Source organism: Trachypithecus francoisi, unplaced genomic scaffold (assembly GCF_009764315.1).
Source record: "Trachypithecus francoisi isolate TF-2019V2 unplaced genomic scaffold, Tfra_2.0 Lachesis_group14, whole genome shotgun sequence".
Classification (NCBI taxonomy): Eukaryota; Metazoa; Chordata; class Mammalia; order Primates; family Cercopithecidae; genus Trachypithecus; species Trachypithecus francoisi.
In genome coordinates this window covers 40,500,789-40,524,711 of record NW_022681459.1, presented here as the reverse complement: position 1 = coordinate 40,524,711, position 23,923 = coordinate 40,500,789, and the positions used below count along the sequence as shown (strand labels likewise).

Here is a 23,923-nt window from a genome sequence, read left to right as displayed (position 1 = left end):
AGTGAAACCCTTTGTTTGCTCATCTGCCTGAACTCACTGAGGGTTGGGACTGTTTCACACGTGCAGTATTGGATCTTACAAGAGACTTAATGTTGAATGAAGGGGAGGCATTTTAAAATCCACATCAAAAAAACTGTTACTCTTTAAAAAAAAAAACAACACTAATCTACTATGTCACTTCCCCTCCAAGCAGGACTTCTGCCTTTACTTTCTGATCATCGTGATCGGCTTGTGGGGATCCAGATTACTCAGGATTAAATTGTGGCCCCATCTTGAGCAGTCATGGAAACTTGGGGAAGCTACTTAACTTCTCCATCTAGATTGATTCTGTAAAATCCGTAAAATGGAATGGTTTCTGGGGGTTAAATGAGTATGCCACAGTTGGAACACTGTCAGGCTTGCCAGACGTTTACTATTCATCTTCATCAAATGAGGACAGTGGTATCCCACTGTGTGGTTCTCAATTTTGTATAAGAAAAACATGTTTTATGCATTGTTAGTAAAAGAAATATCTGAATATCCCTGCCATGGAAGAAACAGAGGGAGAAAAGAGAGTTGGTAGGTCCTGGCATTTCAGAACTGGGAAGCATTAATTCAGTCCCTATTTTGTAGACAAGGAAGGGAAAGTGTGATGTGCCCTAGGCTTTCATTCAAGTCACAGTCATCACTCTTTATTGAGAGTGGGACCAGGGCTCCTAGGAGTTGCTATGGTCAAGTTGAAGACAAAAACTAACACTTGTAAGACAGGAGAGAAGCATTTCCTTACCAAAGCAGTTCAAAATTTGTGTATAACTACATTTGGTGAGCAAATGAAAGCTGCCAGACTCAGAAAAACAGAGATGCTAATGGAACTGACTTCAGTAACCGGGGTTTTCTATGGAGTTCATTGCCCAGGGTGACTTCCAATAACAACCCCCACTCCCCTGCACTTTTCTCAGGACTGGAAAGCTCAGGCAGCCCAGGACAAATAGTGCAGTCACCGCAGACGGGCAGGGTGGCCACAAGGTGGGCAGCAGCGGGGATGGGCATTGTGAGCCATTGGGTGGGTCTGTGGGGTGGGGCGTTGTGAGCCAGTAGCCTGACTTGGTTGCTTCCTGGTAACCAGGTAACATCATAGGAGGCTTTGTGGGTACAAAGCATCAGCCAGGGCCAGCAGCCTTCAGTCGGTAGCTGGGAGTGGGGGAGAAGGAGCTCCGACTACAACTGTCTGCAGTTTTTGTGCCCCTTAGTGTTTTTCTTTTGTGCCCCTTAGCGTTTTTCTTCACCAACTCCATACAGCAGCCACTTTCAGAGGTGGTGGCAGAGGCTCCAGGCTCACCTGGGGTCACACCACTTCTGCAACACCAGTGTGGCTGCTGAGGCAGTGCAGCCGCCCCATGAACAAACTGCGTTGTCCCATGGGCCCCTGCAGTGGCCTCATCTGTGACTGCTGCAGGCTGAACGTGGGACCCTGCGAGGAATCTGAGACTCCTGAGGCTGTGGCAGCCGCGGCACCAGCATCCACCGCTGCAGAGCCTGCCAGATTTGATCTGGGAGCCACGGAGGTCCTTCCCGTGCACTACCACAGCAATGCAAAGATCTCCAAAGGTAAAGAAGCCATGGGTGCCATTTGCTCTCTGGCATCTCTCTGGCCCCCACCGCCCCCACCCCTTTGCCGTCCCTCCCCCTCAGAGACATCCTCAGCTTCCAGCTCCCTCCTGCCCATAGCCGGCTTTCCCGGGGCTCGGCATGGGGGACAAAGGCTGGTTCTGCCTCTGTCTTTGTTGTTGAGCCTTCTTTGTGGAGGCCTTTTTGGCCTAGTCCCTCCCTTTTCTCAGTAAAATTTCAAATCCTCCAGTTTTGGAGTCCCCATGCCATTCTCTATCCTTACCTATGCAGCTGGTCTGGGCCCGAAGTGAACGAGCCAGTTAAGGGCCCAGTCGTTTCTTTTCTCCCATTCCTTAAGGTAAGCTAATAACTGGGATAATTCAGACTCAAATATGTGGAGAATTCTGAAATTCAAAATAGAGTTTGTCATGGAAGAGATTATATGGTATTCCTTTTTTTTTTTTTTTTTTTTTTGAGACGGAGTCTCGCTCTGTCGCCCAGGCTGGAGTGCAGTGGCCGGATCTCAGCTCACTGCAAGCTCCGCCTCCCAGGTTTACGCCATTCTCCTGCCTCAGCCTCCCAAGTAGCTGGGACTACAGGTGCCCGCCACCTCACCCAGCTAGTTTTTTGTATTTTTTAGTAGAGATGGGGTTCCACCGTGTTACCCAGGATGGTCTCGATCTCCTGACCTCGTGATCCGCCCGTCTCGGCCTCCCAAAGTGCTGGGCTTACAGGCTTGAGCCACCGCACCCGGCCTATATGGTATTCTTAATAGTGAGTCACATTGACAGAAGCTGCTTTATTTCTTCCAATTGTAATTTGAACAAAGAAGTAAAACAAATTGGGGGACATGCTTAAAATGACTACAAAAGGTATGACATATTACTGCCAGGGCCGTAAAGAAGTTGTTTTTGTTTTGGTTTTACCCAAAGGCGTTTAGCCATGGAGCTCTGATTACTTTAAAATTCCCACTTTGACATGAATGTCTCTTCAGCCCTGCTACAGTTTAGTCCCTATTTTATAGACAAGGAACGGAAACTGTGATGTGTCCTAGGCTTTCATTCAAGTCACAGTCATCACTCTTTATTGACAGTGGGACCAGGGCTCTGGGAGTTGCTATGGTCAAGTTAAAGACAAAAACTAACACTTGTAAGACAGGAGAGAAGCATTTCCTTACAAAAGCAGTTCAAAATTTGTGTATTTGGTGAGCAAATGAAAGCTGCCAGACTCCGAAAAACAGAGATGCTAACGGAACTGACTTCAGTAACCCGGGTTTTCTGTTGCGTTCATTGCCCACGGTGACTTCCAATAACAACCCCCCCCCGCCACCCTGCACTTTTCTCACGACTGGAAAGCTCAGGTAGCCCAGGACAAACAGTGCAGTCACCATAGACGGGCAGGGTGGCCACAAGGTGGGCAGCAGCAGGGATGGGCATTGTGAGCCATTGGGTGGGTCTGCGGGGTGGGGCATTGTGAGCCACTAGCCTGACTTGGTTGCTTCCTGGTAACCTGGTGACATAGGAGGAGGCTTTGTGGGTACTAGGCATCAGCCAGAGCCAGCAGCTGGCAGTGGAATGAGAAGCTCTGACTACACTCTCAAGACTGTTTTTGTGCCTCTTGGAGCTTGTTACGTCCCTTTCTTTTTGAAATAAGACAGAAGATCCCCACCTTCACAGACAGAGAGAAAGCCCATCTTATTTGTTTTAAAATAAATAAATAAAAATGTGAGGGAGAGTCTTGTGAGGATGATGGGAGGGGCTTTCAGAGAGGAATATCTTTTTTGGAATTCCTGAAATGGGAACAAACTTGTTTTGGGCAAAGAACAGAAAGACACAAAGGTGGCTGCAGCAGAGTGAAATGAATATGATGGGTTAAGGCCTTGTGCACACAGTGAGCACTGACAAAGAATATGGACTTTAGTTGAGATGGGAAACCACTGGAGGATTATAGCCTGGGGATCACAGTTAATTCTCCAAGAAAAAGACCAGCGGCTCTGTGAGAATATACTGTAATGCAGGCAAGGGTGGAAGCAGGGAGACCAGCTAGGAGGCTGGTTGGGTAGTTCAGGTGAGAATCAACAGTGAAGAGACAAACAATAATGACCTGAAATAGGCTGACTTGAGAATCTTTAGATTCAAGTGAATCTAAAAGATAATAAAGTGGTAAATAGACAAGTCACAGGAAAAGAAATGCAGATGATCCTTAAACACATCTTCACACATAAGAGAAAGGCAAATGTCACCTATACTGCAGTGTCTCTCCTATTGAGGGAAATTCCAAAAACACAGCAATACATTCTCTGGTTTGGCTGTAAGGGAAGTTGCATTCATATAGTGGTGGTGAAAGTGCAAAATGGCTCGACTCCATGAAGGGGAATTTGGCACAATCTCACAACCTTGCAAATACATTTAAACCGGAAACCCTACTTGGAGGCGTTTTATCCTGAAGGTATACTCCATAAATATGAAACAATCTATGCAGAAAGTCCTTGTCACACTGTTTTCCGTAGCTCTATATGGGAAATAACTGAAATGTCTAGTAAGGGCCTAGTAAAATTAACTGGTACTTCCGCCTAAAGGAGAACTACGGAGCTGTAAACAAGGGTAAGATGTCTTTTTACTGCTACCGAGTGATTCCCAAGATAGGTTACACAGAAAAGGAAAAAGGGAGAACATGCAGTAATATACACAAAAGAAAGCAGGGGGAATAATGTGTGATTATTAAAATAAACAAAAAGACAACGCTGGGGAATTCTTGATGATGGGACTGTTCTCTCCTTAACTTCAGTGGGTAGCCGAAGTGCGTATTTTCTCAAAATATTGTTTTGTTGTGGTTTTCTAAAGGATGTTAACTGTTTACTTTTGACCTTTGAGTTAATTTGAGAAAGCTTTACTTTGTAATTGATTGTGCATTATGTAGTATATAGACTGCTCTTATATATTATTTGATCCTCTCAATGTTTTAAGTTAGGTGTAATATGGGAATTTTACTTGTGTTACATGAGAAGTCTGGTTCTAAGTATAAATTGAGTTTTTTGAAGTTTGAAAAAATAAGAGTCAGATCAAGAATGTAAATTCTAGATATAGGGCATATAAAACTAGAATTGATTAAAAGGTGCATATGGGCTGCTTTGGATACTACCTTTTTTAAAAAAACTTTCCTTTAGTTTATTAAAGTAGTTAAGCCTCAGGATTAAAACAGTAACATTAGATAATGAGAAATAAAATGGAGATACTTGTAACTCAGTAATGCTTTTTATTTTTAAGAGACAGGGTCTTGCTTTGTCACCCAGGCTAGAGTGCAGTAGCATGATCATAGCTCACCGCAGCCTCAAACTCCTTGGCTCAAATGATCCTCCCACATCATTCTTCCACGGAGCTAGGTACACAAGAGCTCACCACCACACCTGGCGAATTCTTTTTTTTTTTTTTGAGGCGGAGTCTCGCTCTGTTGCCCGGACTGGAGTGCAGTGGCCGGATCTCAGCTCACTGCAAGCTCCCCCTCCCGGGTTTACGCCATTCTCCAGCCTCAGCCTCCCGAGTAGCTGGGACTACAGGCGCCCGCCATCTCGCCCGGCTAGTTTTTGTATTTTTAGTAGAGACGGGGTTTCACCGTGTTAGCCAGAATGGTCTCCATCTCCTGACCTCGCGATCCGCCCGTCTCGGCCTCCCAAAGTGCTGGGATTACAGGCTTGAGCCACCGCGCCCGGCCGCGAATTCTTAAAATACATTTTGTAGAGAAGAGGCCTCACGATGTTGCCCAGGCTGGTCTCAAACTTCTGACCTCAAGCAATCCTCCTGCCTTAGCCTCCAGAAATGTCAGGATTACAGCCATGAGCCAGCACACCTAGCCCACAAATGCTCCTAAAAGTCTGAAAAATGAAGTTACATGCTGTTAAATCTATCAATGGATAACAATATACTATGATATGTCAAATGTCACAGCTCAGTCATGGTCACTACAACATTGATTCAAACGTAGAACAGTTCAGGCAAGTCTGAGAACTGAGAGGGAAGTACAGGATTGCTTTGGAAGCCAGAATTGGGATTGTCAGAGCTGGGAAAGCAGAAGCAAGGTGGGAGTGTGCACAGGACTGGGGCACGCAGCAGCTCCATGGTATGCTGGGTGTCCTCTTACATGGCAGGCCACCTCTAGGCCAGCAGATGAGAATCACCTGATGGGTGGAAAGAGTGGATTTAGGTAAAATCTCAGACTGTGCATCGCAACTGAGAGAACGTATGTGTTTGTCTGATGGGTCATAACGCTAATCAAAGTGACAACACAGGGATAATAGAGCAGGTGAGTAAATGCAGTAAGCCACCTGCCACCTCTCCAGGGCATCAACCATCCCAAAGAAATATTGGGGCAGCAGGATTTGACAAAGCTTGTGAGAAGAGCTGTCAGTTCAGGGTCCAAGGCATGATCTAGAGGACTCAGGTGTTGAGGGAGCTCTGTCCCCAGGGAAACAACTACATTTTTGCCCCAGATCTTCATGCCTCACTGTGGTAACTCTGGGCAAGTCACTCAAAACGTCTTAAGTTTTAATTCATTGACTTGGAAAATACGGCTTGTAGCCACTGCTCTGCCCGTCCCTCGGGGATAATTTGGGGATCAAGGAAATGACAGATCTCTTTCATAAGCTGGAAAGCATCATGCCCATGGAAGCAGTGAAGTCACTTTCCACCCTTCCCTGCCTGGGAGCCATACACGCTCCCTCTCTGTATCCAACCACTACCAAGTATCTGAACATTCTTCCAGACATTGAATGATTGAACACTTCTGGGCATTTGCAAAGCATGAGTCTTCTTAAGCCTTTATCTGTATCCCATCATTTTTAGCCCAATAGATCTTAGTAGGTCTATAGCATAGATTACTAACATTCCCACATCTCAGAATAGGGAACTGAGGCACAGAGGGGTTCATTGCACTCTCCCAGGTATGTGCAGATTCTAAGTAGGATTTGAATCCAGGCCATTCTTGGTGACTTGGATCTGCTGCTTTTCTGTATTGTCTCATCTAAATAAAGGTATCTGCCTGCACAAACAGTCCATTTTAAGTGCAATGAACCTAGCAAAATCCTCCTAGAACCCAGATCTAATTCAGGTAGAGTTGAAAAGCAGATGGTAAAAACTGGGATCAAAAGTTTCATCTGGGAATAAGTTTTTACTAATTTCTCTGTTGCCCTCTGCCAGCAACATGTCAAGCACTGTCTTTATTATAATACATTTCCAAGAATCTATAAGAAGTCTGCTCTACCTTGCAGATTTGCCTATGGGTTCCAAATGCTGGACAAGAAAACTATGGAAATCCAAGAAAATTTAGCCTCCAGACAATAAAGGTAGGGTGGAAATTAAATCATTAAGTTCACTTAAGCAAATAATTGCAGTTTATTCATTCAGTGCCCCATATTAGAGAAACTCAGTAAATGCTGTGTCATGTTCTTCATTTATTTCATTTGTGCCAATTTATGCATTAAATCAATGGTGAGTGACACAAGTACACAAGAAAAGTAACATTGACAACTTAGAGTTCAGTTCTTGTTTTTAGTATTTTATTTTTTTGTGAAAAGGTCTCCTTTGTCGCCCAGGAGTGCACTGGTGCGATCACAGCTGCGATCTTGACCTCCCCAGCTTCAGGTGATCCTTCCACCTCAGCCTCCCAAGTAGCTGGCCATAAGTCACATGCCACTGTATCAAGTTTATTATTATTATTATTATCTTTGTAGAGAAGGGATTTCACCATTCTGCCCAGGCTGGGTTCACTTTTGATAGTAAAGGACATCTCAAATGTTTAGACATTTGCTTTCAGTTTGGTCAATTACGAATACAGCTATTAGAAACCTTCCTGTGTCTTGTTTGGAAACATAATTTTTAAAATGTAACTGAGGAAATACTTCAGCTTATGATGACTTGCTTGTATGGTACGACTATATTTTTCTTTGTAAGAATTTTGGTAGAATTTACCAGTGAAATCATCTGAATATAGTGTTTTAGTTGTTTGAAAAGATATTAATCATTGATTCCATATCTAAAATTCTAAAATAAATATAGGCCTATTCAAATGATCTATTTCTCCTGAGAAGACTTGGTTTTCTAAAATAGATTTTATAAATTTGCTCATTTCATCGACTGTATCCAATTGTGAGCACAGATGTGTTCAGAATATTCCTTTATTATTTACTATTTTTTGATTCGACTCCTCTTAAACTAATATTATTAGTATACTGTGACTTCTTTCTTTCCTTTGTGGGTAGCCAAAGTAGAGGTTTATCAGTGTTACCGATCTTTTCAAAGAACCGGCTTTCGGTTTTGTTGATATTTTCTGGATTTCCTGTTTTCTATTCCATTGTACTCTGCAATCATTATTGATGTATCATCTGTTCTATGTTACACTGCTGTTTTTCTCTCATTGCCCAAGGTGAAGCTTAGATTATGAATTAAGATTTTTCTCATTATTGTCACAGCATCCTGAATGTAATTCATTGAATGTAGTCTCATTAAAATGCACACTGAATAATTCAAATGATAAAGATGTATGCTTTACTACAACTTGAAAAATACAACAGGGTAGATGATAAACATAGTGGCAGGGTATGTAGATCCAAGAAGTTAAATGATCTTGTAAGATTTCATAACACTGGGGATTTCCCGGAAGCTTCAAATGGGGAGGAGGTGTGATGAGATGCTGTCCGTGAACCATACAGTGCCTTTCTGTATTAAACTGTTCTTAAGATGACTATTTCACATTGATGAGGTTGCCCTAGCTAGAAAGCCAAGGCTCTTTCAATTCTTTCTGGCCCTCTCCTTTGCCTGCCTTCGACGCCAAGGAGAATGGTCCAGCAGCATCTCAGCCCATGCTTGTCAACCGCCCACTTCCGTACACTCCATACACCCCAAGGTTCCTTGTGGGATTCCTCAGCAACACCAATGCACTGACCGTCACTCTGTGTTCTCCTAGATTCTGATGAAGATCTGCAGGCGTCTGCACATGGCGGTGTGGAGGAGAATATGGGATCAGAACTTGTAAGACGTATTTCTTTCTCTGGAAGAGAAACTTTTTTTGTTTTTTTCTGGGGCTTCTAGACTATCAAGTGAATATCATTTTTGACTGCCATCATGAATCAGGCCTCAGTTGGTCATGAACTTTAGCGACCAGTCACTGGAGGTTATGACCAACTGAGGCCTGATTGACGATGGCAGTCCAAGGACGACATCACTTACAAACTGTCTGGTAGTGAGTATGTTTCTCAATAGCAAGCTTTTCTCCTTGAAAAATAATTTTGTATTTGTCAGCCAACATGGACACTTACTAAATATTCCCCAAAAAATCCCACGGCATTTTCAACAAGCATTCTCTATGCTTTATTTGGCGGTCAGTGACTTGATCACTGCTTGATGTCCGGGTTTTTATTTCACCAAGTGAATAAAAGGCCTTTGCCATCAGAACCCAGCATCATCTGATCCTCATGGGGTTTCTTTTTCTTTTCTCTTTTTGCAGGATTTATCTAGAGCTGAGTGTGATGACCGTAAGTATTTATTAAAAAAAAAAAAAGGCAGCTTTGTTTAGCTGTAGTTGACATGCAAAACAATTCACCCATTTAAAGTAGGTGATTCAGCGGTTTTACTATATTTACACGGTTGTGCAACCATTGTTACAATCTTATCTGAGAACCTCTTTATTACCCCTCAAAGAAACCCACCTAGTAGTCACTCCTGTCTTTCCCAACTCTTAAGATGACTATTTCACATTGATGAGATTGCCCTAGCTAGAAAGCCCAGGATCTTTCATTTCTTTCTGCCCCTCTCCTTTGTCTTCCTTCAACACCAAGGAGAATGGTCCAGCAGCAGCTCAGTCCGTACTTGTCAACCACCCCCACTCCATACACTCCATCCCTGGTCCACAGCCCCCAAGGCTCCTTGTGGGATTCCTCAGCAACACCAATGCACTGACCGTCACTATATGTTCTCCTAGGTCTTGTTGAAGATCTGCAGGCATCTGCACATAGCAGCATGGAGGATATGAAATCAGAACGTGTAAGATTTTATTTCTTTCCTGGAAGAGAAATTTTTGTTTTGTTTTGTTTTTTGTTTTTTCTGGGGTTTCTACACTATCAAGTGAATATCCTTTTTGACTGCCATCATGGATCAGACTTAAGTTGGTCATGGACTCTAGCGACCGGTCACTAGAGGTTATGACCAACTGAGGCCTGATTGACGATGGCAGTCAAAGGACGGCATCACTTACAAACTGTTTGCTAGTGAGTGTATTTCTCAGTAGCAACTTTTCTCCCTGAAAAATAATTTTGTATTTGTCAGCCAACATGGACACTTGCTAAATATTCCAAAAAAAACCCCACTGCACTGTCCACAAGCATCCTCTATGCTTTCTTTCGGGGCCAGTAACCTGATCACTGTTTTTGTTTTTTTTTTCTCTTATTACAGAGCAATTCAAAAGCCCAGTCTCAACTCTGTACGTATTCTTGTTTTTTTTAACAGCTTTATTTGAACGTAGTTGACGTGCAAAACAATATACTCATTTAAATTAGGTGATTCAGCGTTTCTACTATATTTGCACAGTTGTGCAACCATTGTTACAATCTCATCTGAGAACCTCTTTATTCTGCCTCAAAGAAACCCCACTAGTAGTCACTCCTCTGTCTTTCCCAACTCCCACACCTCTGGATCTAGGCAGCCTCAAATCTACTTCCTCTGTCTATAGTACAGTGACTTTCTATATTAACCGGTTCTTAGGGTGACTATTTCACATTGCTGAGGTTACCCTTGCTAGAAAGCCAAGGATCTTTCAATTCTTTTTGCCCCTCTCCTTTACTTTCCTTCAACACCAAGGAGAATGGTCCAGCACCAGCTCAGTCCGTGCTTGTCAACCACCCCCCGCATACACTCCAGCCCTGGTCCACATCCTCCAAGGCTCCTTGTGGGATTCCTCAGCAACCCCAATGCACTGACCATCACTCTATGTTCTCCTAGGTCCTGTTGAAGATCTGCAGGCGTCTGCACATGACGGCGTGGAGGATATGACATCACAACGTGTAAGACTTTATTTCTTTCTCTGGAAGAGAAATGTCTTTTTTTGTTTTGTTTTTTGTTTTTTCTGGGGCTTCTAGACTATCAAGTGAATATCATTTTTGACTGCCCTCATGGGTCAGGCCTCAGTTGGTCATGGACTCTAGCGACCGGTCACTGGAGGTTATGACCAACTGAGGCCTGATTGACGATGGCAGTCAAAGGACGGCATCACTGACAAACTGTCTGGTAGTTAGTATGTCTCTCAATAGCAAGCTTTTCTCCCTGAAAAATAATTTTGTATTTGTCAGCCAACATGGACACTTGCTAAATATTCAAAAAAAACCCCACTGCACTGTCCACAAGCATCCTCTATGCTTTCTTTCGGGGCCACTAACCTGATCACTGTTTTTGTTTTTTTTCCTCTTATTACAGAGCAATTCAAAAGCCCAGTCTCAACTCTGTACGTATTCTTGTTTTTTTTAACAGCTTATTTAAACGTAGTTGACGTGCAAAACAATTTATTCATTTAAATTAGGTGATTCAGCGTTTCTACTATATTTACACGGTGTGCAACCATTGTTACAATCTCATCTGAGAACCTCTTTATTCTGCCTCAAAGAAACCCCACTAGTAGTCACCCCTCTGTCTTTCCCAACTCCCACACCTCTGGATCTAGGCAGCCTCCAATCTACTTCCTGTGTCTATAGTACAGTGGCTTTCTATTTTAACCGGTTCTTAGGGTGACTATTTCACATTGCTGAGGTTACCCTTGCTAGAAACCCAAGGATCTTTCATTTCTTTCTGCCCCTCTCCTTTACTTTCCTTCAACACCAAGGAGAATGGTCCAGCACCAGCTCAGTCCGTGCTTGTCAACCACTCCCCCCCATACACTCCAGCCCTGGTCCACATCCTCCAAGGCTCCTTGTGGGATTCCTCAGCAACCCCAATGCACTGACCATCACTCTATGTTCTCCTAGGTCCTGTTGAAGATCTGCAGGCGTCTGCACATGACGGCGTGGAGGATATGACATCACCACGTGTAAGACTTTATTTCTTTCTCTGGAAGAGAAATGTCTTTTTTTGTTTTGTTTTTTGTTTTTTCTGGGACTTCTAGACTAACAAGTGAATATCATTTTTGACTGCCATCATGGTGAGGCCTCAGTTGGTCATGGACTCTAGCGACCGGTCACTGGAGGTTATGACCAACTGAGGCCTGATTGACGATGGCAGTCAAAGGACGGCATCACTTACAAACTGTCTGCTAGTTAGTATGTCTCTCAATAGCAAGCTTTTCTCCCTGAAAAATAATTTTGTATTTGTCAGCCAACATGGACACTTGCTAATTATTCCAAAAAAAACCCCACTGCACTGTGCACAAGCATCCTCTATGCTTTCTTTCGCGGCCAGTAACCTGATCACTGTTTTTTTTTGTTTTTTTCTCTTATTACAGAGCAATTCGAAAGCCCAGTCTCAACTCTGTACGTATTCTTTTTTTTTTTAACAGCTTTATTTGAACGTAGTTGACGTGCAAAACAATTTACTCATTTAAATTAGGTGATTCAGCGTTTCTACTATATTTACACGGTTGTGCAACCATTGTTACAATCTCATCTGAGAACCTCTTTATTCTGCCTCAAAGAAACCCCACTAGTAGTGACTCCTCTGTCTTTCCCAATTCCCACACCTCTGGATCTAGGCAGCCTCGAATCTACTTCCTGTGTCTATAGTACAGTGGCTTTCTATATTAACCAGTTCTTAGGATGCCTATTTCACATTGATGAGGTTGCCCTTGCTAGAAAGCCAAGGATCTTTCATTTCTTTCTGCCCCTCTCCTTTACTTTCCTTCAACACCAAGGAGAATGGTCCAGCAGCAGCTCAGTCCATGCTTGTCAACCACCCCCCTCCATACACTCCAGCCCTGGTCCACAGCCCCCAAGGCTCCTTGTGGGATTCCTCAGCAACCCCAATGCACTGACCATCACTCTATGTTCTCCTAGGTCCTGTTGAAGATCTGCAGGCGTCTGCACATGACGGCGTGGAGGATATGACATCACAACGTGTAAGACTTTATTTCTTTCTCTGGAAGAGAAATGTCTTTTTTTGTTTGATGTTTTGTTTTTTTTGGGGCTTCTAGACTATCAAGTGAATATCATTTTTGACTGCCATCATGGGTGAGGCCTCAGTTGGTCATGGACTCTAGCGACCGGTCACTGGAGGTTATGACCAACTGAGGCCTGATTGACGATGGCAGTCAAAGGACGGCATCACTTACAAACTGTCTGCTAGTTAGTATGTCTCTCAATAGCAAGCTTTTCTCCCTGAAAAATAATTTTGTATTTGTCAGCCAACATGGACACTTGCTAATATTCCAAAAAAAACCCCACTGCACTGTGCACAAGCATCCTCTATGCTTTCTTTCGCGGCCAGTAACCTGATCACTGTTGTTTTTTTTTTTTCTCTATTACAGAGCAATTCGAAAGCCCAGTCTCAACTCTGTACGTATTCTTTTTTTTTTTAACAGCTTTATTTAAACGTAGTTGACGTGCAAAACAATTTACTCATTTAAATTAGGTGATTCAGCGTTTCTACTATATTTACACGGTTGTGCAACCATTGTTACAATCTCATCTGAGAACCTCTTTATTCTGCCTCAAAGAAACCCCACTAGTAGTCACTCCTCTGTCTTTCCCAATTCCCACACCCCTGGATCTAGGCAGCCTCGAATCTACTTCCTGTGTCTATAGTACAGTGGCTTTCTATATTAACCGGTTCTTAGGGTGACTATTTCACATTGCTGAGGTTACCCTTGCTAGAAAGCCAAGGATCTTTCATTTCTTTCTGCCCCTCTCCTTCACTTTCCCTCAACACCAAGGAGAATGGTCCAGCACCAGCTCAGTCCATGCTTGTGAACCACCCTCCTCCATACACTCCAGCCCTGGTCCACAGCCCCCAAGGCTCCTTGTGGGATTCCTCAGCAACCCCAATGCACTGACCATCACTCTATGTTCTCCTAGGTCCTGTTGAAGATCTGCAGGCGTCTGCACATGACGGCGTGGAGGATATGACATCACAACGTGTAAGACTTTATTTCTTTCTCTGGAAGAGAAATGTCTTTTTTTGTTTTTTGTTTTGTTTTTGTTTTTTCTGGGGTTTCTACACTATCAAGTGAATATCCTTTTTGACTGCCATCATGGATCAGACTTAAGTTGGTCATGGACTCTAGCGACCGGTCACTAGAGGTTATGACCAACTGAGGCCTGATTGACGATGGCAGTCAAAGGACGGCATCACTTACAAACTGTTTGCTAGTGAGTGTATTTCTCAGTAGCAACTTTTCTCCCTGAAAAATAATTTTGTATTTGTCAGCCAACATGGACACTTGCTAAATATTCCCAAAAAAACCCCACTGCACTGTCCACAAGCATCCTCTATGCTTTCTTTCGGGGCCAGTAACCTGATCACTGTTTTTTTTTTTTTTTTTCTCTCATTACAGAGCAATTCAAAAGCCCAGTCTCAACTCTGTACGTATTCTTTTTTTTTTTTTTAACAGCTTTATTTAAACGTAGTTGACTTGCTAAACAATTTACTCATTTAAATTAGGTGATTCAGCGTTTCTACTATATTTACACGGTTGTGCAACCATTGTTACAATCTCATCTGAGAACCTCTTTATTCTGCCTCAAAGAAACCCCACTAGTAGTCACTCCTCTGTCTTTCCCAACTCCCACACCTCTGGATCTAGGCAGCCTCAAATCTACTTCCTCTGTCTATAGTACAGTGACTTTCTATATTAACCGTTCTTAGGGTGACTATTTCACATTGCTGAGGTTACCCTTGCTAGAAAGCCAAGGATCTTTCAATTCTTTTGCCCCTCTCCTTTACTTTCCTTCAACACCAAGGAGAATGGTCCAGCACCAGCTCAGTCCGTGCTTGTCAACCACCCCCCGCATACACTCCAGCCCTGGTCCACATCCTCCAAGGCTCCTTGTGGGATTCCTCAGCAACCCCAATGCACTGACCATCACTCTATGTTCTCCTAGGTCCTGTTGAAGATCTGCAGGCGTCTGCACATGACGGCGTGGAGGATATGACATCACAACGTGTAAGACTTTATTTCTTTCTCTGGAGGAGAAATGTCTTTTTTTGTTTTGTTTTTTGTTTTTTCTGGGGCTTCTAGACTATCAAGTGAATATCATTTTTGACTGCCATCATGGGTGAGGCCTCAGTTGGTCATGGACTCTAGCGACCGGTCACTGGAGGTTATGACCAACTGAGGCCTGATTGACGATGGCAGTCAAAGGACGGCATCACTGACAAACTGTCTGCTAGTTAGTATGTCTCTCAATAGCAAGCTTTTCTCCCTGAAAAATAATTTTGTATTTGTCAGCCAACATGGACACTTGCTAAATATTTCAAAAAAAACCCCACTGCACTGTCCACAAGCATCCTCTATGCTTTCTTTCGGGGCCACTAACCTGATCACTGTTTTTGTTTTTTTTCCTCTTATTACAGAGCAATTCAAAAGCCCAGTCTCAACTCTGTACGTATTCTTGTTTTTTTTAACAGCTTTATTTAAACGTAGTTGACGTGCAAAACAATTTATTCATTTAAATTAGGTGATTCAGCGTTTCTACTATATTTACACGGTTGTGCAACCATTGTTACAATCTCATCTGAGAACCTCTTTATTCTGCCTCAAAGAAACCCCACTAGTAGTCACCCCTCTGTCTTTCCCAACTCCCACACCTCTGGATCTAGGCAGCCTCCAATCTACTTCCTGTGTCTATAGTACAGTGGCTTTCTATTTTAACCGGTTCTTAGGGTGACTATTTCACATTGCTGAGGTTACCCTTGCTAGAAAGCCAAGGATCTTTCATTTCTTTCTGCCCCTCTCCTTTACTTTCCTTCAACACCAAGGAGAATGGTCCAGCACCAGCTCAGTCCGTGCTTGTCAACCACCCCCCCCCATACACTCCAGCCCTGGTCCACATCCTCCAAGGCTCCTTGTGGGATTCCTCAGCAACCCCAATGCACTGACCATCACTCTATGTTCTCCTAGGTCCTGTTGAAGATCTGCAGGCGTCTGCACATGACGGCGTGGAGGATATGACATCACCACGTGTAAGACTTTATTTCTTTCTCTGGAAGAGAAATGTCTTTTTTTGTTTTGTTTTTTGTTTTTTCTGGGACTTCTAGACTAACAAGTGAATATCATTTTTGACTGCCATCATGGGTGAGGCCTCAGTTGGTCATGGACTCTAGCGACCGGTCACTGGAGGTTATGACCAACTGAGGCCTGATTGACGATGGCAGTCAAAGGACGGCATCACTTACAAACTGTCTGCTAGTTAGTATGTCTCTCAATAGCAAGCTTTTCTCCCTGAAAAATAATTTTGTATTTGTCAGCCAACATGGACACTTGCTAATTATTCCAAAAAAAACCCCACTGCACTGTGCACAAGCATCCTCTATGCTTTCTTTCGCGGCCAGTAACCTGATCACTGTTTTTGTTTTTTTCTCTTATTACAGAGCAATTCGAAAGCCCAGTCTCAACTCTGTACGTATTCTTTGTTTTTTTAACAGCTATATTTAAACGTAGTTGACGTGCAAAACAATTTACTCATTTAAATTAGGTGATTCAGCGTTTCTACTATATTTACACGGTTGTGCAACCATTGTTACAATCTCATCTGAGAACCTCTTTATTCTGCCTCAAAGAAACCCCACTGGTAGTCACTCCTCTGATCTTTCCCAACTCCCACACCTCTGGATCTAGGCAGCCTCGAATCTACTTCCTGTGTCTATAGTACAGTGGCTTTCTATATTAACCGGTTCTTAGGGTGACTATTTCACATTGCTGAGGTTACCCTTGCTAGAAAGCCAAGGATCTTTCATTTCTTTCTGCCCCTCTCCTTTACTTTCCTTCAACACCAAGGAGAATGGTCCAGCAGCAGCTCAGTCCATGCTTGTCAACCACCCTCCTCCATACACTCCAGCCCTGGTCCACAGCCCCCAAGGCTCCTTGTGGGTTTCCTCAGCAACAGCAATGCACTGACCATCACTCTATATTCTCCTAGGTCCTGTTGAAGATCTGCAGGCGTCTGCACATGACGGTGTGGAGGATATGGAATCACAACGTGTAAGACTTTATTTCTTTCTCTGGAAGAGAAATGTCTTTTTTTGTTTTGTGTTTTGTTTTTTCTGGAGCTTCTAGACTATCAAGTGAATATCATTTTTGACTGCCATCATGGGTGAGGCCTCAGTTGGTCATGGACTCTAGCGACCGACCGGTCACTAGAGGTTATGACCAACTGAGGCCTGATTGACGATGGCAGTCAAAGGACGGCATCACTTACAAACTGTCTGCTAGTTAGTATGTCTCTCAATAGCAAGCTTTTCTCCCTGAAAAATAATTTTGTATTTGTCAGCCAACATGGACACTTGCTAATTATTCCAAAAAAAACCCCACTGCACTGTGCACAAGCATCCTCTATGCTTTCTTTCGCGGCCAGTAACCTGATCACTGTTTGTTTTTGTTTTTTTCTCTTATTACAGAGCAATTCGAAAGCCCAGTCTCAACTCTGTACGTATTCTTTGTTTTTTTAACAGCTATATTTAAACGTAGTTGACGTGCAAAACAATTTACTCATTTAAATTAGGTGATTCAGCGTTTCTACTATATTTACACGGTTGTGCAACCATTGTTACAATCTCATCTGAGAACCTCTTTATTCTGCCTCAAAGAAACCCCACTGGTAGTCACTCCTCTGATCTTTCCCAACTCCCACACCTCTGGATCTAGGCAGCCTCGAATCTACTTCCTGTGTCTATAGTACAGTGGCTTTCTATATTAACCGGTTCTTAGGGTGACTATTTCACATTGCTGAGGTTACCCTTGCTAGAAAGCCAAGGATCTTTCATTTCTTTCTGCCCCTCTCCTTTACTTTCCTTCAACACCAAGGAGAATGGTCCAGCAGCAGCTCAGTCCATGCTTGTGAACCACCCTCCTCCATACACTCCAGCCCTGGTCCACAGCCCCCAAGGCTCCTTGTGGGATTCCTCAGCAACCCCAATGCACTGACCATCACTCTATGTTCTCCTAGGTCCTGTTGAAGATCTGCAGGCGTCTGCACATGACGGCGTGGAGGATATGACATCACAACGTGTAAGACTTTATTTCTTTCTCTGGAAGAGAAATGTCTTTTTTTGTTTGATGTTTTGTTTTTTTTTTTTCTGGGGCTTCTAGACTATCAAGTGAATATCATTTTTGACTGCCATCATGGGTGAGGCCTCAGTTGGTCATGGACTCTAGCGACCGGTCACTGGAGGTTATGACCAACTGAGGCCTGATTGACGATGGCAGTCAAAGGACGGCATCACTTACAAACTGTCTGCTAGTTAGTATGTCTCTCAATAGCAAGCTTTTCTCCCTGAAAAATAATTTTGTATTTGTCAGCCAACATGGACACTTGCTAAATATTCCAAAAAAAACCCCACTGCACTGTCCACAAGCATCTTCTATGCTTTCTTTCGGGGCCACTAACCTGATCACTGTTTTTGTTTTTTTTTTCTCTTCTTACAGAGCAATTGGAAAGCCCAGTCTCAATTCTGTATGTATTCTTTTTTTTTTTAACCACTTTATTTAAACGTAGTTGACTTTTAAAAGAATTTACTCATTTAAATTAGGTGATTCAGCGTTTCTACTATATTTACACGGTTGTGCAACCATTGTTACAATCTCATCTGAGAACCTCTTTATTCTGCCTCAAAGAAACCCCACTAGTAGTCACCCCTCTTTCTTTCCCAAATCCCACACCTCTGGATCTAGGCAGCCTCCAATCTACTTCCTGTGTCTATAGTACAGTGGCTTTCTATTTTAACCGGTTCTTAGGGTGACTATTTCACATTGCTGAGGTTACCCTTGCTAGAAAGCCAAGGATCTTTCATTTCTTTCTGCCCCTCTCCTTCACTTTCCCTCAACACCAAGGAGAATGGTCCAGCACCAGCTCAGTCCGTGCTTGTCAACCACCCCCCCCATACACTCCAGCGCTGGTCCACATCCTCCAAGGCTCCTTGTGGGATTCCTCAGCAACCCCAATGCACTGACCATCACTCTATGTTCTCCTAGGTCCTGTTGAAGATCTGCAGGCGTCTGCACATGACGGCGTGGAGGATATGACATCACAACGTGTAAGACTTTATTTGTTTCTCTGGAAGAGAAATGTCTTTTTTTTTTTTGTTTTGTTTTTGTTTTTTTTGGGGCTTCTAGACTATCAAGTGAATATCATTTTTGACTGCCATCATGGGTGAGGCCTCAGTTGGTCATGGACTCTAGCGACCGGTCACTGGAGGTTATGACCAACTGAGGCCTGATTGACGATGGCAGTCAAAGGACGGCATCACTGACAAACTGTCTGCTAGTTAGTATGTCTCTCAATAGCAAGCTTTTCTCCCTGAAAAATAATTTTGTATTTGTCAGCCAACATGGACACTTGCTAAATATTCCAAAAAACACCCCACTGCACTGTCCACAAGCATCCTCTATGCTTTCTTTCGGGGCCAGTAACCTGATCACTGTTGTTTTTGTTTTTTTCTCTTATTACAGAGCAATTCGAAAGCCCAGTCTCAACTCTGTACGTTTTCTTTTTTTTTTTAACAGCTATATTTAAACGTAGTTGACGTGCAAAACAATTTACTCATTTAAATTAGGTGATTCAGCGTTTCTACTATATTTACACGGTTGTGCAACCATTGTTACAATCTCATCTGAGAACCTCTTTATTCTGCCTCAAAGAAACCCCACTACTAGTCACCCCTCTGTCTTTCCCAACTCCCACACCTCTGGATCTAGGCAGCCTCCAATCTACTTCCTGTTTCTATAGTACACTGGCTTTCTATATTTACCAGTTCTTAGGGTGACTATTTCACATTGCTGAGGTTACCCTTGCTAGAAAGCCAAGGATCTTTCATTTCTTTCTGCCCCTCTCCTTTACTTTCCCTCAACATCAAGGAGAATGGTCCAGCACCAGCTCAGTCCGTGCTTGTCAACCACCCCCCCCCCCATACACTCCAGCCCTGGTCCACATCCTCCAAGGCTCCTTGTGGGATTCCTCAGCAACCCCAATGCACTGACCATCACTCTATGTTCTCCTAGGTCCTGTTGAAGATCTGCAGGCGTCTGCACATGACGGCGTGGAGGATATGACATCACAACGTGTAAGACTTTATTTCTTTCTCTGGAAGAGAAATGTCTTTTTTTGTTTTCTGTTTTTTTTTTTTCTGAGGCTTCTAGACTATCAAGTGAATATCATTTTTGACTGCCATCATGGGTGAGGCCTCGGTTGGTCATGGACTCTAGCGACCGGTCACTGGAGGTTATGACCAACTGAGGCCTGATTGACGATGGCAGTCAAAGGACGGCATCACTTACAAACTGTCTGCTAGTTAGTATGTCTCTCAATAGCAAGCTTTTCTCCCTGAAAAATAATTTTGTATTTGTCAGCCAACATGGACACTTGCTAAATATTCCAAAAAAACCCCACTGCACTGTCCACAAGCATCCTCTATGCTTTCTTTCGGGGCCAGTAACCTGATCACTGTTTTTTTTTTTTTTTCTCTTATTACAGAGCAATTCGAAAGCCCAGTCTCAACTCTGTACGTATTCTTTTTTTTTTTAACAGCTTTATTTAAACGTAGTTGACGTGCAAAACAATTTACTCATTTAAATTAGGTGATTCAGCGTTTCTACTATATTTACACGGTTGTGCAACCATTGTTACAATCTCATCTGAGAACCTCTTTATTCTGCCTCAAAGAAACCCCACTAGTAGTCACCCTCTGTCTTTCCCAACTCCCACACCTCTGGATCTAGGCAGCCTCCAATCTACTTCCTGTGTCTATAGTACACTGGCTTTCTATGTTAACCAGTTCTTAGGGTGACTATTTCACATTGATGAGGTTGCCCTTGCTAGAAAGCCAAGGATCTTTCATTTCTTTCTGCCCCTCTCCTTTACTTTCCTTCAACACCAAGGAGAATGGTGCAGCACCAGCTGAGTGCGTGCTTGTCAACCACCCCCCCCCCATACACTCCAGCCCTGGTCCACATCCTCCAAGGCTCCTTGTGGGATTCCTCAGCAACCCCAATGCACTGACCATCACTCTATGTTCTCCTAGGTCCTGTTGAAGATCTGCAGGCGTCTGCACATGACGGCGTGGAGGATATGACATCACAACGTGTAAGACTTTATTTCTTTCTCTGGAAGAGAAATGTCTTTTTTTGTTTTGTGTTTTGTTTTTTCTGGGGCTTCTAGACTATCAAGTGAATATCATTTTTGACTGCCATCATGGGTGAGGCCTCAGTTGGTCATGGACTCTAGCGACCGGTCACTGGAGGTTATGACCAACTGAGGCCTGATTGACGATGGCAGTCAAAGGACGGCATCACTTACAAACTGTCTGCTAGTTAGTATGTCTCTCAATAGCAAGCTTTTCTCCCTGAAAAATAATTTTGTATTTGTCAGCCAACATGGACACTTGCTAAATATTCCAAAAAACACCCCACTGCACTGTCCACAAGCATCCTCTATGCTTTCTTTCGGGGCCAGTAACCTTATCACTGTTTTTGTTTTTTTTTTCTCTTATTACAGAGCAATTCGAAAGCCCAGTCTCAACTCTGTATGTATTCTTTTTTTTTTTAACCACTTTATTTAAACGTAGTTGACGTGCAAAACAATTTACTCATTTAAATTAGGTGATTCAGCGTTTCTACTATATTACACGGTTGTGCAACCATTGTTACAATCTCATCTGAGAACCTCTTTATTCTGCCTCAAAGAAACCCCACTAGTAGTCACCCCTCTGTCTTCCCCAACTCCCACACCTCTGGATCTAGGCAGCCTCCAATCTACTTCCTGTGTCTATAGTACAGTGGTTTTCTATATTAACCGGTTCTTAGGGTGAGTATTTCACATTGCTGAGGTTACCCTTGCTAGAAAGCCAAGGATCTTTCATTTCTTTCTGCCCCTCTCCTTTACTTTCCTTCAACACCAAGGAGAATGGTGCAGCACCAGCTGAGTGCGTGCTTGTCAACCACCCCCCCCATACACTCCAGCCCTGGTCCACATCCTCCAAGGCTCCTTGTGGGATTCCTCAGCAACCCCAATGCACTGACCATCACTCTATGTTCTCCTAGGTCCTGTTGAAGATCTGCAGGCGTCTGCACATGACGGCGTGGAGGATATGACATCACAACGTGTAAGACTTTATTTCTTTCTCTGGAAGAGAAATGTCTTTTTTTGTTTTGTTTTTTGTGTTTTCTGGGGCTTCTAGACTATCAAGTGAATATCATTTTTGACTGCCCTCATGGGTCAGGCCTCAGTTGGTCATGGATTCTAGCGACCGGTCACTGGAGGTTATGACCAACTGAGGCCTGATTGACGATGGCAGTCAAAGGACGGCATCACTGACAAACTGTCTGGTAGTTAGTATGTCTCTCAATAGCAAGCTTTTCTCCCTGAAAAATAATTTTGTATTTGTCAGCCAACATGGACACTTGCTAAATATTCCCAAAAAAACCCCACTGCACTGTCCACAAGCATCCTCTATGCTTTCTTTCGGGGCCAGTAACCTGATCACTGTTGTTTTTTTTTTTTTCTCTTATTACAGAGCAATTCGAAAGCCCAGTCTCAACTCTGTACGTATTCTTTTTTTTTTTAACAGCTTTATTTAAACGTAGTTGACGTGCAAAACAATTTACTCATTTAAATTAGGTGATTCAGCGTTTCTACTATATTTACACGGTTGTGCAACCATTGTTACAATCTCATCTGAGAACCTCTTTATTCTGCCTCAAAGAAACCCCACTAGTAGTGACTCCTCTGTCTTTCCCAATTCCCACACCCCTGGATCTAGGCAGCCTCAAATCTACTTCCTGTGTCTATAGTACAGTGGCTTTGTATATTAACCGGTTCTTAGGGTGACTATTTCACATTGCTGAGGTTACCCTTGCTAGAAAGCCAAGGATCTTTCATTTCTTTCTGCCCCTCTCCTTTACTTTCCCTCAACACCAAGGAGAATGGTCCAGCACCAGCTCAGTCCGTGCTTGTCAACCACCCCCCCCATACACTCCAGCCCTGGTCCACATCCTCCAAGGCTCCTTGTGGGATTCCTCAGCAACCCCAATGCACTGACCATCACTCTGTGTTCTCCTAGGTCCTGTTGAAGATCTGCAGGCGTCTGCACATGACGGCGTGGAGGATATGACATCACAACGTGTAAGACTTTATTTCTTTCTCTGGAAGAGAAATGTCTTTTTTTGTTTTGTTTTTTGTTTTTTCTGGGGCTTCTAGACTATCAAGTGAATATCATTTTTTCTGCCCTCATGGGTCAGGACTCAGTTGGTCATGGACGCTAGTGACCGGTCACTGGAGGTTATGACCAACTGAGGCCTGATTGACGATGGCAGTCAAAGGACGGCATCACTTACAAACTGTCTGCTAGTTAGTATGTCTCTCAACAGCAAGCTTTTCTCCCTGAAAAATAATTTTGTATTTGTCAGCCAACATGGACACTTGCTAAATATTCCAAAAAAAACCCCACTGCACTGTCCACAAGCATCCTCTATGCTTTCTTTCGGGGTCAGTAACCTGATCACTGTTGTTTTTTTTTTTTCTCTTATTGCAGAGCAATTGGAAAGCCCAGTGTCAACTCTGTACGTATTCTTTTTTTTTTTAACAGCTTTATTTGAACGTAGTTGACGTGCAAAACAATTTACTCATTTAAATTAGGTGATTCAGCGTTTCTACTGTATTTACACGGTTGTGCAACCATTGTTACAATCTCATCTGAGAACCTCTTTATTCTGTCTCAAAGAAACCCCACTGGTAGTCACTCCTCTGTCTTTCCCAACTCCCACACCCCTGGATCTAGGCAGCCTCGAATCTACTTCCTGTGTCTATAGTATAGTGGCTCTCTATATTAACCGGTTCTTAGGGTGACTATTTCACATTGCTGAGGTTGCCCTTGCTAGAAAGCCAAGGATCTTTCATTTCTTTCTGCCCCTCTCCTTTACTTTCCTTCAACACCAAGGAGAATGGTCCAGCAGTAGCTCAGTCCGTGCTTGTCAGCCTCCCCCCTCCATACACTCCAACCCTGGTCCACATCCCCCAAGGCTCCTTGTGGGATTCCTCAGCAACCCCAATGCACTGACCATCACTCTATGTTCTCCTAGGTCCTGTTGAAGATCTGCAGGCTTCTGCACATGACGGCGTGGAGGATATTACATCAGAACATGTAAGACTTTATTTCTTTCT

At 43.4% G+C, this 23,923-nt stretch overlaps 1 protein-coding gene across 1 annotated transcript in view; it reads left to right on the top strand.

Annotated features, from left to right (window-relative positions):
* Positions 1–701: 701 nt before the first annotated feature.
* Positions 702–23,923, top strand: part of LOC117095992 — a 31,759-nt gene continuing 8,537 nt past the window's right edge. The window contains exons 1-33 of the mRNA XM_033232863.1: positions 702–1,005; positions 1,253–1,587; positions 8,545–8,609; positions 9,085–9,112; positions 9,559–9,620; positions 10,029–10,056; positions 10,575–10,636; positions 11,046–11,073; positions 11,591–11,652; positions 12,064–12,091; positions 12,611–12,672; positions 13,081–13,108; positions 13,628–13,689; positions 14,107–14,134; positions 14,654–14,715; positions 15,126–15,153; positions 15,673–15,734; positions 16,143–16,170; positions 16,691–16,752; positions 17,169–17,196; positions 17,717–17,778; positions 18,196–18,223; positions 18,742–18,803; positions 19,219–19,246; positions 19,768–19,829; positions 20,240–20,267; positions 20,787–20,848; positions 21,260–21,287; positions 21,805–21,866; positions 22,278–22,305; positions 22,824–22,885; positions 23,295–23,322; positions 23,842–23,903. Coding sequence (XP_033088754.1) covers positions 1,377–1,587; positions 8,545–8,609; positions 9,085–9,112; positions 9,559–9,620; positions 10,029–10,056; positions 10,575–10,636; positions 11,046–11,073; positions 11,591–11,652; positions 12,064–12,091; positions 12,611–12,672; positions 13,081–13,108; positions 13,628–13,689; positions 14,107–14,134; positions 14,654–14,715; positions 15,126–15,153; positions 15,673–15,734; positions 16,143–16,170; positions 16,691–16,752; positions 17,169–17,196; positions 17,717–17,778; positions 18,196–18,223; positions 18,742–18,803; positions 19,219–19,246; positions 19,768–19,829; positions 20,240–20,267; positions 20,787–20,848; positions 21,260–21,287; positions 21,805–21,866; positions 22,278–22,305; positions 22,824–22,885; positions 23,295–23,322; positions 23,842–23,903 — 1,626 coding nt within the window. The 5' untranslated portion in view covers positions 702–1,005; positions 1,253–1,376. The remainder of the gene's footprint in view (positions 1,006–1,252; positions 1,588–8,544; positions 8,610–9,084; positions 9,113–9,558; positions 9,621–10,028; positions 10,057–10,574; positions 10,637–11,045; positions 11,074–11,590; positions 11,653–12,063; positions 12,092–12,610; positions 12,673–13,080; positions 13,109–13,627; positions 13,690–14,106; positions 14,135–14,653; positions 14,716–15,125; positions 15,154–15,672; positions 15,735–16,142; positions 16,171–16,690; positions 16,753–17,168; positions 17,197–17,716; positions 17,779–18,195; positions 18,224–18,741; positions 18,804–19,218; positions 19,247–19,767; positions 19,830–20,239; positions 20,268–20,786; positions 20,849–21,259; positions 21,288–21,804; positions 21,867–22,277; positions 22,306–22,823; positions 22,886–23,294; positions 23,323–23,841; positions 23,904–23,923) is intronic.